The sequence below is a fragment of the Condylura cristata genome, unplaced genomic scaffold (genome assembly GCF_000260355.1).
Source record: "Condylura cristata isolate star-nosed mole 26May11 unplaced genomic scaffold, ConCri1.0 scaffold00001, whole genome shotgun sequence".
Lineage (NCBI taxonomy): Eukaryota > Metazoa > Chordata > Mammalia > Eulipotyphla > Talpidae > Condylura > Condylura cristata.
In genome coordinates, this window is record NW_004567102.1 from 63,142,907 (window position 1) to 63,159,302 (window position 16,396).

Sequence of the window (16,396 nt, forward strand, 5' to 3'; positions counted from 1 at the left end):
GCCAACATCCTTGTTTCTCAGACACTCCTGGTCCTCCCCTTCGGTAGGAGGGAGGGAGGAGGCGGGACTTATGGACAGATCCATGCGGGGCTGAGTGAGATCAGTAGGGTCCCGTACCAGCCCTACCTCTAGAATCTATGGAAAACCAGACAGCTAGGTTAAAAGCCCCACCTTTCATTTCTCCAGGGTGCTTGTTTTTTTTTTTTTTTTTTTTTTTGGTCTGTTTTTATCAGCTACTTCCTTATTGCACTGAGGAAAAACTGGACTTGGAGACTTCTTTTCAGAGGTGGGGCAGGTCAGAGATTGAGTTGATACTTCCTGAATGATGAATCAGAATGTTCTGAGGAACACCTAGAAGGGAGTAGATCTTTCCGGTCATTTTCCTCAGGAGCCGGTAAGCAGGAGAAGGGTCAGAACTTGGAGTAGTAGAAAAGGTCTGAAGAGGCCTCAAGTTGGAAAAGGAGGTACCAGTGTCCGTGGAGAGCTCGACCCTGTGGATAGCATGGGCCCTCGCCTGGAACACTGGAGGGATGCTACGGCTCCAAGTGCCGCCGATTAGCTCTTTGCCAAGGCAGATGGGCCCTTTCCCCAGCTTTCTCCAACTCTGGAATCTTCTCCCTGGCTTTGTGGACTCTATGCTGCACAGACATCTAGGTGAGGTATCACAGATTTTACTTATTGGGACACGTATTTGGCCATCTTTAAAACGTACTGTAAAAAATATTGAGGAAGCCATATGAAATCTTAATTTGTGCTATATAATGTTAAGAAGATCATTAAATTAGGTCCCTAAGATATGCCAGTTGTGTGTCTGCTTTCTATATTGAGTCACCTGTCACACATTGTGTTTGGTTTGTGGCTTTGCTAGCAGCGTGTTTGCTGTGCCAGCGAGGCACAGAGCAGGTTTTCTATGATCCAGGCAGACAGGTAAAGGAGGAGTCCTGGAGACCTCAGTTGCTTTTTAGGTTTTAATGACCTGCCATACCACTTGCAGGTAGGCAACCAGGTGCAGAGTGAGCAAGGGGAGCAGAGCGACTGGCAGGCATCCTAGCCCCTAGCGAGCCAACTCCTGGACTCTCTGGCTTTCTCTGGAGGTTTCTTCCCCTGGGCTCCACTGCACTCTGCTGCATGGTCTTCCACCACCACGTCTTCTGCTGCTTACATTCAGTCTCTTGGCTCAGGTTCTCCCACTTAACACATGCCCACACGCCCTCCAGGTGCCCGCCATCATGCAGTCTAAGACCACAAGCGTTAATTATTGTTGCTAATGGCAGGGTGGCAGGAAAAACCTGATCACTTCCATTTACCCTACACTGGTTATTCCAGGTCAGGTTCTGTGAGTGAAAATGTTGCCAGCAACCAAACTCATTGGGCTCATTCACCATGACTGTTAAGGAATATTACCATGTTTGGCATCTTTCTGACTTACCACTTGGAAGTTTATGCTAATTCAAATGAACCTCGTTCACCCTGAAAAATCCACCACCTGTCCATCTTTTGCAGCTGAATAATAGGGAAACTCATGATTTGGGAGCTTCTGGTAGTATTTCCACTGGACTTGAGATAACTATTACTGCTTATGAAGTGGTATGGACCAGATGCTGCCACAGAGGAGAAGAAGGGAGCATATCTTAGGTTCTGAAAATAGGAAGCACCTGCAAAAGTATGTGAAGAAACTATTTGGAAAGGAAGAAGACCTAGAGGGTAGGTGTGCAGGACAGAAAATGGAGCTGAGATGTTGAAAGGAGTGAACATTTAGACCATAAAACATAAAATACTAAAATTTGGCTGCTTGAGTTGGTTGTATAACATCTGGGCATCTGAAAAGTCCTTACTCTTGTCTTGAAGTAATTTGCTGATGGCCACCTGAAGAAAAGAGGCCATTTTTGTTGTCTAGAAGCATTGTCAGGTTCTCTGGTTCTACAAATGGATCTGATGTGAACATACAAATAGCTGGGAAGCAATCCTAACGGCAGCATCATGTTTTTAACTTTAAATACAAAGGAAACATTTTAATGTCAGATAGTCCCAGGTTAGGTAACTATTTTCACATTTTGGTGTTAACTTTCCAGTGCTTATTCAGTACACCATAGTGATGTAGATGAAATGATTCCAGTGACCTTTGAGGGAGGTGGGAGTTAGTTGTAGGCATTCAGAAGTAGAAGAATGAAGCTCTTCTCGGCTTGTGACATGTCACTGGTCAGAGCGGGACTCCATTATTTATTCTTTGGTTGCATTTCATCCACATTTCCTAGTTCCATTTCTCCATACTAAACTTTCTATTGTGTTCCTTGTATATTAGTTTTTATTTTTACGTGGCCTTGAAAAATGTATGTAGTTGTTTTGTATGCATCTGTTTTTGACTTGAGGTATGTATAATTTATATACTTTCAGTTTGTTTTGCAACTGTTCCAGGCTAAGTTCCTCTTCAGTTCTCACAGTTGAAAAGAAAATATTGGAGCCTTTGGTAGATTTTTACAGGCCTTTAATGCTGAATCAGGAGACAGGACAGCTTTCTTTCTCTGTATTTCTCTGGCGTTCTCTCCTTTGTAGACCCCCCTCAGAGTGATGCCACCCATATGTCCCCTCAACAGTGAATGCCTCATGTTCTCTGGGCCCAGATGTCCATAATTATAGCGACTCATGCTAGACCACAGGTGCCTGTCATAGATGCTAATGGTTGGAGGGCGACGAGAGGAAGACTCTGATAACGTCATTAAGCCTACACACATGTATAACAGTGACTTACTACTTGTATATATTGCAAAATAACCACTACAATAAGTTAATTTAGCACCTGTTACATAGTGACAGTCTTTTTCTTATGAGGATTTCTAAGATCTAGTCTCCTATCAAGTTGCATATAAGCAATTATTCACTATACTCAATATGTTGTACATTAAATCCCTATGACATATTTTCTAAGTGGAAGTTTATACCTTTTGACCTACTTAACTCATATTGAGCACCCTCATCCCCAGCTTCTGACAACCAACTACCAATTTGTACTGCTTATATGAACTTGTTGGGGTTTTTTTTTTTGTATTTTTTTGTATTCACATGTAAGTGAAATCATTCAATATTTCTTTGACAAATTTCACTTAGAATAATGTCCCCAAGTTTCATCCATGTTGTTGCAAATGGTAAGATTTCATTCTTTTAATGACTGAATAGTATTCTGGTATGTGTGTGTATATGTGTATAAAATCACAGTTTATCAGTCCATTGATGGACACTTATGTTGTTCCCATGACTTGCCTGTTGTCAGTCATGCTGCAGTGAACATGGAGGTCCATTAACCTCACCTGTGTGCATGCAGTCTATATTTACATAATGATGTAATTGTCTTCATTAGATTCTGCTTCTCTTAATGTCATCATCTTGCTGTGTATATACTTACAGCTTGTTATTTCTAATTGCTGCCTGGAATTCAAGAGCATACCTACCACATTTTGTTTACCCGTTAACTCCCAACTGCCACAGATGACACAGTGGTGGCCATCACAAGCAGGTCACTTTATGATGTTTATCTCTGAGTTAAATGTACTCTAGAGTTACATCACTATTTACTTAATTGTCTGGAATAACTGTACCAGTTCACATTCCTAGTAGCACTTCACATCTCTGCCAACATTAGAATTACCCGGCTTTCTGATTTGTTATGTTAATAGGTATAAAATTATACCCTATTTTAATTTGCATTTCTCTGACTACATTTAAGTTAGAGCATCCTTTCATACTTAATTTGATTTTATATTCTTTTGTCATTTAAATTTTCATCCATTGCAACTTATCTCTTTGGTTTTAAATTTTGGCTGATAGATTTATTTAACCATAACAGGTATGCTGAATACCATACGTCTGCCAATGGTTGACTGTTTTTGACCTATAAAAACAGCAAAATCTATTGCTCAGCTTAACATTGTCATTTAGAACTGTCTAAGTTTTCATTATTATAAATAATCCGGCAGTAACCATATGCTGTGACATACAGAATTTTTCTTTTGAATTTTTCCTTAGGATAAATTTCTAAAATGATTTTTGAGTTAAAGACTGAACTTGTCTTCAACATTTTTATAATTATATGTTGACAAAGAACTTTATGAAACAGTTGACTAATTATATGTTGTGTATCATTTATAAAGATTGTACTCTAATATCAATATTATATATTATCATTTAAACCATTTTAATAACTATAAAACATTACTTCATTATTATTGGTTTACTTGATTGTAGTCAATATTGGTCATTTATCCAAGTGTTTATTGATTGTGTTTTTGTAAGAATGGGCAATTTGAACCTTTAGTCTATTTTTCTAAAAGTGTCTCTTTTTTTGTCATTTGAAAGTGGGTTTGAATATACTATAGATGACCTTGTTTTCAGTTCTTAAAAATGAAATTATTTGATTACATTTTATTCTTCAGATGACAATCAAAACAAAACACATGATAAAAAAGAGAAGAAGATGCTGGTTCAAAAGCCCCATGGTACCATGGAATACACTGTAAGTATAAATAGGAGTTCTGAGTGTGTGTTAGTACAAGATTTATACACTGTTTTTCCTCACTCACTTTGTCTCTTAGCTTCCTTCTTTGTAACTATGAATAATGAAGCCGCTTAAGATCTGTAATCTGTCATTTCTCTTCCCTCTGTATTTTCTTCCTGGGCAACCTCATATAAACCACGATTTCAGTTACCTTTGATATGTCTGTGACTGCTGATTTTAGGTCTCCATCCATATATGGAGCTCCAAAACCATATATTCAGCTGCTTTTTTAACATCTACCTCCATACTTGACTGTTTTTTTTTTCAAGAAGCAATAGTTCTTCACAAACACATTTATATCAGCCAGACCCTTATATTGGTTGACATTACATTCATCGTACTTTCTGTGATCATCCAGCAGCACTAGGTAGGTTTCCTTAATTTTACTCTTGTAGAATCATGTTTCCTTATGTAATTTCTTAGTTTTCCATTTTGACTCATTAATGGGATTCATTATGTTAACATCTGTCTTGGGTTTTAATTCATGTAGTCATGGAGAGAGACTAAAATGATGCTGCCTTTCTATCCCTGGCCTCTAGGTTCAGGTGTGCACACCCCTGCTCCAGGTATCCACAATCAGGCACCTGTGCCAGGAGCCCACTCTCCCACGTGCCTTTGGTATGAACACGACCAAGGTCACAGGTGGTAGCTACAGAGGCTAGTGGTGTCCAACCTGATTAACTCATTTACCGAGTGGTGTGCTGAACTCTTGCATCACCATGAGCTTCTGGAGGCAGGAGCTGAACCTTATCTATCTTGTACTGGTACAATGTGAATACTCAGTCACTGATCTATTTTAATTCATGCTGAAGGGGCATTGTTGAGGAGCATTCTAACTTCCAAGAAGTGAAGTGTTGTTCTCATTGTCTGTTTTCCTCATGTATATTTATTTTTTACTCATAATTTGTATGCCATGCCAGGCTCTTCATAAGGCAAACAGTAAGACCTGATCCCTTCCTGCTACTGCTTTGGGAATGCTAAATACCTTCATGCCTCTGTCGAATCCCAGTGAAGAGCTCTGGCATTTCATACACAGTGCTCTGTAAACACCTCTAGGTACCTTTCTGTATCTTTTAAGCCAATTTTTTTCCAGAAAAGACTTGGAATGATTATATACCTCCAGTTACCACTATCTACCATATGTTCAATATGTTGTTGATTCCCATAACAGCTGGCTTAGTGCCTTACCTCATAGCAGGCACTCAAGAAGTATTAGATAAAAATTATTTATCAATAGTCACTGTATTAATTCTAAAGCCCTGTGTGTATCCAAGCCCTTCCGAAGATATGAAAAGTGTTTGCTAGAGGATGCTTCACATATGCAGTGAAAGTGAAAATCACCCACCCATTCCCCCCAGATTAATTCATATGTAACAGACAGTCAAATTAGTAATGCGTCTATATTCACCAGTTTGGTAAATATGCTATGGAAGTTAGTTTGACTTAACTATTTTTGTGTAGTTGCTATTAGAAATAAAAGGGGATTCATCATTTCTTGTTTAGAGAACCATGCTAGTGCTTACTCCTCTGCTTTTTGCGCTTGGGTGGTTGTTGTTTTTTCTGATACCAGCCTCGCTCCCAGGGTCTGTGGCTTGGTTCTCTATGTCTGTCTGCTGGAGTGATGACTAGAGATTGTTCAAGTCGTCCTCTCTGAGTCTCATACATAGAGTCTTCTCTAAGTTTCTTTTTCATAAAAATAGGAAGCAAATTTATTGATCACTTGCGTTGAAGCAAATGCTATGAAGTACGAGTTAAAATTATCTCTATTCAGTGGATGAAGAAACTGAGAGACAGAGAAGTTAAGCAAATCACACAGGTCACACAGCTAACAAATGGCAGATTTAGAATTCAAATCTAAAATTCTGGCTATTGTCTGTATTTTTTTTTAAGATTTATGTATTTATGCATACAGAACTGGGGTACAGGCCAGAGGTGCAGGGGCGGTGAGAGGATTCACCAGAGACAGAGTAGGGAGCAGAACAGGCTCACTGATGAAGGACACTGCTGAGGGGAGCAGTGGGCGGGTCAGGAGAGGTCTGCTGCGCCATATGGGTCACCTCTGGGGCAAGGATCGAACTCATGCTGAAGTGGCTTTAGCTTCTTAGTGTTGTGCTTTAACCCGCTGAACCACCAGGGAGGGTCCCGCCTGTATTCTTAAGCTGTGTTTTGTACTGACTGGGCATGAATGTGTAATGTAAATAACTAATACTGGCAAATATACTTGTAAACTTTGAAACGTTCTTATAGTGTTTAGTAGAGATAGTTTTATTCAGGGTAAAGGTGGGCTCGTAAACTTTTGATGATTTAAAAACGAAGATGAGTATTCATATCCTAGCTTATTTTGAAAAGTCTTTGAGTCTAATTAAGTGTAAACTGTAACTATAACTTGATTTGCCTAAAACAATTCATCTAGTTGATAGGGTTTTTTATACTAAGGGCAAGTGGTGAGCGAACTTCTATAAATCTGTCTCCACCAGTGTTCAGTCTCCTGTGGCCGACTCAAACCTCTACCTAATTTAAAGTTCCGCGTTGAGGATTCAGTTCTGCTTGCGGAGACAGCTTCTAGTCTTGACCAGGACTATTAATGGAGTCACAGTAACATTCTCCAGAGCAACCTTCATTAAAATGTTACAATGCCCAATGCTGATGTCAAGTCTACCCTGGGAGCTAAATGGACTACTAGCAGGAGGGACTTTGTGTGTGTGGAGTCTGGTTGTCTTTACTCTGGAGTCTGATTGCCTCACTAGTCCTACTCTCCTTTATAAAAGGAAAAAAATTGTATGTCAAGGACATATGTCACAAATTTCATAGATTTAGAAAATAATTTGTTGACTATGGAAGTTGTTGTTTTAATAACTGAGAATTCTTAGCTGATCTGAAATTTTTTTCAGATTTACTTGTGTTTCACTGGGTTTATACATCACATTTTTGTGGTATTCTTGGGGCAGGCTCTGTGCTGAGAAATAGAAAATAACCATTAATGGGCCACCCTCCAGGAGCCAATAGAGCAGTAAGAACCAGCCAGATAGAAAGTTTCAAGAGAGCTCCATTTTCCCTATGGGTGGCACTAAGTTTTTTGTTTTGGTTTCTTTATGGCTTTATGTTCTAGCTCAAGGACCACTACTGAGCTAAGTTGTGCCAAAGTTAAGAAAGCTGTTAACAGGGCGTAGAATTTGAAGATAAGGGGAATGGGAGAAACCTTTGCTTGTATGGGTTTTATTAAGAACTGAGAATGTATTCACTCCCAGAGGCGTTATTTCTTCTTAATTCACTCATTTCACGAACAGATTAATATTCTATCAAAAATGAAGTTTTGTTTATTTATATATTGAATGTCTCTTTGTTGGATTATTCTAGGCTGGAAGCCGGGATACCCTCAACTCCATAGCACTGAAGTTTAACATCACTCCCAATAAATTAGTGGAACTGAATAAACTTTTCACCCATACTATTGTTCCAGGCCAGGTAATCAATTTCCTATTGCATGTTCCTTCAGAAATTTTACATCTGTGCTTTATTTTTAATAGTTTACTGTTAGTGTGACAGAATGATTATCAGCGATAATGTGCATTGATTCAGTCTTTCCTTTCTTTTTGATCCAGCCATTCTAAAGATATCCTCGCCCTTATTAGCTGTTCAGAAGAATTGCTTTGCAAATGATGAGCAATCTTCTCACCTGCCATTAGATTACACTGTGAATGTTTCCTTGACGTTGAAGTTAAATTCATGAGATCATTCCCCTGTAACATATCACACAGCTACTCTTAGGATGTTTGTTTTGTTACTATTTAAAATCATTTAAAAATATAATTAAAAGGACAGATTTCTTAGGAAAAGGAGAAAGAAAAAAGAGAGGTGCCTGCATAGGAGGGCAGCTGCTTTGGGGAGGAAAAGCTTTGGGAGACACCTGTGACTACATACATGCAGGAGCGCTACCTCACATCTTTTTTAATGACAACACTTTCTCATCACCTTTAAATATAAATGATTTTCATATTTTAATCTGAAACTACTCTGGCATTAGGACTTCGTTTCTTCGTGGTCACTGACACTGCCAGTTCTTGGGATTTGCCAGGCACGTTACCACGGGCTCCTCCACTGGGAATCTTAGTGGCAGTTTTCAGGGCCTTGATTCTTATATCAAAAATTTAACTGCATACGTTGAAGGGATATTCATGAACTTGAGGAGTATGTATTTTTCTAGCCCAAGTGTCTTTATTGTATCTTTTCCCTAATATGGACATCTTTTTGTACTTGCTATTCTAGTAACAATATGCAGTTTTATTAGGGTGCTGTGGATCCTCACAGTATTTTTTATGATCTGTAGGTGAAGGCTGAAACCCTTTATTTGGCATTCTTGACCTAATAAATTTGTGACATACCCAATATGCACAAAGAGAGACTCTACACCTTTTGTCACTGTCTGTAGTCTGCCTGGGAGGAAAGAGAGGGGTCTCTGAACTAATCAGCACAAAATCCTGATTGGTGCTTGCTCTCGTTAGAGACAGTGACTGTTGAATGTTGTTCAGGCTGACACTACCCACAGAGGGATAGTCCAGCAGCAGAAGGACTCCCAATGGCAAAACTCAAAATGTTTGATTTTTAATTTTACGTTTCAGTAAAATTAGTAAAATTCAACCCTCAGGTATATTATGACCATCATTTTATTTTAAGGGAGATAGAATTTTTGTTACTTTGTCTTGATCTGATAGCATAGCAAAAACAGCCAGCCATAGGCTGTGACCTTCAGGATGAAGAAAAAGCCACAATTTTTTCCCCACTTTTTAAGAACTTTGTTAAGTAGAACTAAATTGACACATGATGTGACTTTTGCCACCCTAGCAGATATTTTATTTTTCTGTATAAAATATAATTAATCTAGCAAAATATGCTTTCATGATAAGACATTCTTATTTATGTTTATACTTTAGAACTACATTTAGCCACCAAATGGAGATGACCCAGTTGTTGGTAGATTCAGGCTCAGTCCAGGTCTCTAGTTCACCCACAGTACTTCTTGGTTGCTCTGAACACATTTTGGTTCCAGAGTTGATTTACTAGAGCATCTGTACATAGTAATGGCATTTAACTATTTGGGGACAGATATTGTTACTTTTAAGTATAACTTCATCCAGGTGATGGTGGTGAGGCAATGAGGCCTTTTTCATGGGCAACACATGAAGCAACCGCCCATAAGTTGGCCATTTTTTGTGCCCTTAGGCTTTTGGTATTTAGGTTCTTATCAACAGGACAAACTTATATGCAGCCATTACCAGGTACCTGAGGTGTAACAGGCATTACAAGTCTTCAGAAATTAATAAATTCTGTCCATCAGAAAATTGATAGTTTGGGACAGTGTTGTGATGTACAATTGGACCATAGCAGAAATCCAAGGCATAGATTTACTAACTCAAGGCTGAAGACTATAGTTACTAGAATGTAATAATTTGGGATGATACTAACTTATTAATTTTTTTACTATATCAATAAACAAAATATTGGTATTGGATGAAGATCTGGTAGCTATGGAGATATAAGGACTATTTTAATATGCCCACTATAATGGGAAAAATTCCATTGGGCTGCCTTATATTTGATGTCCCTTCTAGACCTTGATCTGCTGTCCAGCCCTTACGTAACTAAAATGTTATGTGCTGTTAGTTGTCTTAGACCTGACTTACTTGTGATGTTGCTGATAAAGGTAAGGAATCAAGAACCGTGACAATGAAAGCCCTTTTGATTTCAATGGTTTTTAAGTACTTTGTCCTGGTTTCCGAGAGGGGTGTCCCACTCAGTTATGATAAATCAAAACTGGTTTTATCTGCCCTGGCTCCAAAAAATTTGAGACTACCTTTGTACACATTGATTTGATGGCCACCTTGAGATAGGAAAGAAAGCTGGTCTGGTCAGGCGAGTGGCCACATGTGGGAGATGACATCTCAGAGGTTGCTTGAGAGTTTATTGAACTCAAATCTTACTCCAAGCTTAGTGTTGTTTCAGAAGACGTAAAAAGAAAAAAAAAATTCAGACAAACTATGAAAAACCTGAAACATGAGACTCTTTTATACTTATATAAAACTTGTATAAAAATGTCCTTTTTCAAATTTATCTTAAGCACCTTCAAAAGTTACCGTGTAGATATATAATTTCAGGGGTTTTTTATATGCATGGGCACCTTGGCTACACATTCTTAGAAAAATATTCTAGGCTAAAATAATGAGAGTTTTGTTCTGTGGTAAAGAGAACATAACTTCAAGTACCCCTTTTATACCCATGTTTTGGAAGAGACCCAAATTCCTATCTCAAGTCAGAAGGAACACCTAAACCGCCTCCCATGACCCATAGCCTTCCCATTGTACACATTCCTGCTCCTCAGTATGGCTTCAGGGATTACTCACCCAGCGCTTTTCCATCCTCAGGTCCTTTTCGTTCCAGATGCCAACTTTCCTTCCAGTACCTTAAGGTTATCATCTTCCAGTCCTGGTGCTACCATCTCTCCTTCATCATCAGATGCAGAATATGACAAACTGCCTGTATGTATGTCACTCATGCACTGATGTGTGTATTTATCAAAAAGGTTTATGAGTTGTAGTATATCACATCCTTTTTTTCCACACGATTTCATCTGAAATTTCCCCTGAAGAGCTGAAGTGATCTGTTATTAGTTGTAGGATGCATCCAAAAGAAATCTGTTCACATTTAAAGTCTCAGAGGCAACATACATCTGAAGAGGTGTCATACTATATTTCCAAATCCCATACAGTATGCTAAACCTATGTTATCTCATTAAAAAAAAAAAGAAATAAAAAAAGTCTTAAAGGCAAAAATGCACACCTTGTAAAAACATAAAGTTCAATTCCCAGCGAGACTGGTAGTTATTATACTACTTTTTCTAGAGACTTTGAAGTAAGAAGCAAATAGAAATTCTCCTAGTTAGGTTATTTTCCAAAGACGTATGTTGAGTGATTGTTATGGATCCATACAAATCCATAGATGTTTGTTTGTTTACCTGACTTTTACTTTATTCCTTATTGTTATAGTTGTGATATTTTCTGAAGGGTAATGGACATTTGTCTCTTTCTATGCTCAAGAAATAAATTATTTAACAGAAAATTTATGCCTGATATAGAAATAGTCAGATTTAAAAAAGTACTTTTATTTGATTTTGAAAATTTTTGCTTTTTAAAGGATGCTGATTTAGCAAGAAAGGCCTTAAAACCCATTGAAAGAGTCTTATCGTCTACTTCTGAAGAAGATGAGCCAGGCGTGGTAAAATTCTTAAAAATGAATTGCCGCTACTTCACTGATGGAAAGGTATAAGATCAAGCCATTTGTTTTCTGTTTGTGGAATCTTGGGCAAAGTAGAGTAAGCTCCAAAGTACTGAAGGCAGGTTATGTTAAACTACCTTACTGACTTAAGATTTGACAAGTGTCTACTAATTTTCTTCTCTTGGATGAGTGGCATCATACACTTCCTTCTGTAACAAAAGAAAGTCTCATCATTAGGTGGAAATATTATTTTTTGTGATCTTGGATTTATCAGTTTTATCTTTTAGTTTTTGGGCTATAAATTTTTGGGGTACAGTATAGTGTTTAATAGCCAATATTGGAATTAGACTTGCTAAATTTAAGTTTCAGCTCTGTTATCCACTAACTCTGAATTATAGGCAATACATTTACATTCTCTAAACTTCTATTTTCCTCTCTAACATAGGGACAATAATAAATTTAACTAGTAGGTATGGTGATTAAAATAGAAAATTCATGTAAAGAGCTTAGCACCAAAATCCAGAAAATGTGATGTTCTCAACCTGTTTACTGGTAGAGATGACGGTATTGCAAATATCTACTGTCATGTTTTTAGTTTTTTTTGTTTGTCAGTGTTTTTCCCAAAGAACAAATTCAACTTTTAGTGAGCTCTGAAGAAGGGTATATGTTGATATAAAGTGAATTCCTGTGCCGATAGAGACTTTATACCAGTTTCCAAATATCCATAAATTATTGATATGCATGTATAACTTGCAGCCAAGATTAAGTAATGCCATAAATAAAAAAACTCTGCAAGTCACCTTTAAATTCATTGAGTGCCAAATTATTACCGAAGAGAACCTTCTGTATGCTGCTGCCTCTGATAGATAACAGTCCTTTGGCCATCAATGTAACTGACCACACTTCAAACATAAGTCTCTACCAGGCTACTGTGGTTTTGCTTTGACACTCCATAATCCAACTACAATCCCTCCTGGCTGCAAAAGTTTAATATTCCTATTTGCTCTAAATTTTTTGGGATGTGGATTTTCTAAACATTTGAAAGAAAAATAGCAGGGCCATTTTGATGGCTTGGTGACAACTGCACCCTCATGTCCTCTTGGGACACGTGGTGAATGTATACTGAGTTACTTGTACATCACCCAGTTTTCAGTCAGGTAAGTGCTTGGGACAGCCCCTTGGGTTGCACGGACAGGGAACTGGAGAATCTGAGACAAACTTGTGTGACCCAGTGTCCAATCACAACTGTGTACTGTTCAGAGGCTGTGCTAGAGCCAGGCCTTTCGCTGTCCACAGCGAGTCCTGTCTGTCTTCTCTGCCTCATCACATAGCATCCAGCGTGGTATTTCTTCAACCGTTTTTCCAGTCCTCTTCCAAGGGAATGTCATTTACAAAGTCAGGGGAATGAATGGCAGCAAGAATCCACCAAGCTGCTGTGCTACGTGCCTTCCCTCCCATGGTGACCCCGCTGTCCTCTCTCCTCAGGGCGTGGTCGGAGGCGTCATGATTGTCACTCCTAACAACATCATGTTCGACCCTCACAAGTCTGATCCCTTGGTCATTGAAAATGGGTGTGAGGAGTACGGGCTCATCTGCCCCATGGAGGAGGTGGTTTCCATTGCCCTGTACAATGACATTTCCCACATGAAGATCAAAGATGCCTTGCCATCGTAAGAGACATTTCTTTATTTGCCAGAATAAAAGGGGTATGGGGAGAATGAAACATAGCTGAGAAGGGAGGGCATTTGGAACAGTGAGCAGCATGTAGGTAAATTTGAAGTGGAAGATATGCATAGATAAATGGACAAAAATAGAAAAATAAGAGGATAGAAACAATAACATTTACAATAGGGAAGAAGCTCAACCTACCAGCAAAAAATGAAAAAAAGCCAGCACATAAAAATTTGTTTGCATTATTTTTATGAAAAGTAATGTGTGTTCTTAGTGAATTTGTGAAAGAACAAGTGAAGTTTCTCAGACAGGGTTTTAGTGTTTTCTCCTTGGTTTAATGTTTATGCAGAGTTTGGTTCTTTTTCATTCAAACTCCAGGATGGGCTGTCTTCTTGAATCTTGCGTGAAGAGAGTTGAGTGAGTGTTCACCGACCCTATATTAGGCTACCTCAGTTGTATGAGAGGAATTGATCTGGGTTTGTTTTGTCTCTGACGTACATATGAGTGTTATCTTAGTCTTGGTGACTTCTAACTTATAAAGCTGAGGGATTCATTCATTCATTCACTCATTTGATCGACAGGGAAGCTACCCAGGGAGAAAGAGGGTTTTCAGATCATTCAACAAATTGATTTCCTTATTATCTGGTTCTGTCATTTTGCCAATGTGTCTGTTTCTCTGTATGCTAGCAGCAAAAATCTTTAGAAACCCTCAATTATAGGAAGAGAGAGGCAAAGATATGGGGCTCAACAGTACACAGAGAAACTAACCCTTGCAATGCAGAAGAAAAACCAACAGTAACTACAAAACTAAACCAAACATGGAGCCCTTCAGGGTTCATACCTACGGTTTCCTGGGATTTCTCTAGCCTTTCCCATCTCATCCACTCAGATCAGCTGCAGCCACCGATGTCACCTCCCAAACACAGGGATTTAGGTAGTTTCTAAATTTACCACCACATGATCAGTTGGGGGGTTTCTGAGGCTGGGTGGTGGCCTTGGAGGCCCACTGGCAACCCATGGAGCCATGCTGCCTGGGTTACCTGGGTTCTGCCACTTACTGGCTCTGTGTCCTCATGAGTTAGTCAATCTCGAACCTTAGTTTTCTCAACTGTAAAAAATGGAATAGGTAGTGTTTTTCAACTCTAAGCTGTTGTAAGAACTAAAGCACTGAGGTATCTGCTTATTGAAATATTAGAAATAGCCTGGAGCCTAATAATTTGTAGGCTGTAATTAGTTGAACCTTAATTCATACATGAAACTTCTGGGAAACTTATCCAAGAAAACTGAGGCTTCTACAGTATCTTAATTCATGCTTCTTGCATGATGAGGATATGGAGATGAGTGGGTCATGGCCCTTGGCCTTGAGGAACTGGACAGACAGATGGACAGAACTGGTGATGAAATGCTCTGGGAACATAGAATGCTCCCTGTGAAAGACCATCTTTGGGAGTGGCCAATGGCTTTTGAGTCTTAGATGAGAGGACAAAGAGAATGTGAAAGAGTTAATTTTGGAAGGAAGGAATGACATCGGGTTCTCTGTGACAAGAGGAAAGGAGGTAAGAGTGGGTAAAGATATAGCCAAGTTTAGAAGTGAATAGCCAGGCTTATGGGGCATTTCTTGCCTCGTGATGATGTCAGTGGTGTACTGGAGTACTTTAGGAGTACTGTTGCATATCTCCAACTTAGGATGATTCTTTTTAATGCAGATGGAAAGGTACATCATCACAGAAATATTTCTCCCAATGTGAGATGTGAGATTGTGTTTACTGACCCAGGTTGCAGAGTTAACTCCTTAATAGGGATAGAGACGAGTTAAGAATTGACTGCAGTGTGTTGAAATCATTTCAGAATTGTTCACTGAATCCTGCCTAACAAGTGGGTATATAAAGATTTTTCAGCCTCATGAATTATATGTGCTCCAATTAGAATGTATGGGTGGAATCAGTATGAAATGAATTTAAGATTGACTTTAGAATTCCATCAATTGTTTATAAAGTTGCTTAAAATTTCATTACTAATAAAAGCTGTAAAGCAGGAAGTACAAATTACCTAGCTGGAATGTATAGCTTTTTTTTTTTAAGTGTGTGTGTGTATGTGTGTACAATGTCTCCATTTTCTACTTCATCATCATCTGCTTTTACGGTATAAGACATTTTGAAATGTCACTGTCACAGAGGATAGGAAGGGAACAACTGAAGGAATTACTGAATATGTTTAGGTACCTGCAGAGTATAGGAAACATTAATGGCTGAATCAGTTGATACTTTGCCCTTGTAATATTTGCCAAATGCAATGCAGAGAAAAGCAGATGGCAGGACTCTCTGGTGGCACAATGGGTTAAAGTGCAGCACTGTGAAGCTATCTGCAGCCACTGCAGCAATAGTTTGATCCCCGGCCAGGGAAGTGTCCCACATAGTGCAACAGACCTCTCCTGACTCACCCACTGCTCCCCTCAGCAGGGTACTTTGTCAGTCTGCCTGTTCTGCTCCCCACTCTGTCTCTGGTAAATCCTCTCACCCTTACACCTCTGGCCTGTATCCCAGTTCTTGTATGCATAGATAAATAAATCTTTTTTAAAAATGTAAGATAGGAAAAACAGATGCCTTAAATTAAACCCAGCTTGATTAGGTAGAAGAACAAGAAAGGAGAGGCGTAGATAAGGTAATTTAGGAGTCTGGTTAGAGTGCAGTCAAATGTACTCTTTTTTTTTTTTTTTTAAAGATTTATTTATTTATTTGTGCATACAGAACTGGGGTACAGGCCAGAGGCTCAGGGGCGGTGAGAGGCTTCACCAGAGACAGAGTGGGGAGCAGAACAGGCAGATCGACGAAGTACACTGCTGAGGGGAGCAGCGGGCGGGTCAGGAGAGGTCTGGCTCGCCATGTGGTCTCCTCCGGGGCAGGCGGC

General features: G+C 39.0%; 1 protein-coding gene across 1 annotated transcript in view; it reads left to right on the forward strand.

The window, feature by feature from the left end:
- NCOA7 (nuclear receptor coactivator 7) overlaps positions 1 to 16,396 on the forward strand; it is a 130,541-nt gene that overhangs the window by 74,972 nt on the left and 39,173 nt on the right. Inside the window, exons 4-8 of the mRNA XM_004673830.2 lie at positions 4,428 to 4,507; positions 7,907 to 8,014; positions 10,969 to 11,082; positions 11,738 to 11,863; positions 13,304 to 13,488. Coding sequence (XP_004673887.1) covers positions 4,428 to 4,507; positions 7,907 to 8,014; positions 10,969 to 11,082; positions 11,738 to 11,863; positions 13,304 to 13,488 — 613 coding nt within the window. The remainder of the gene's footprint in view (positions 1 to 4,427; positions 4,508 to 7,906; positions 8,015 to 10,968; positions 11,083 to 11,737; positions 11,864 to 13,303; positions 13,489 to 16,396) is intronic.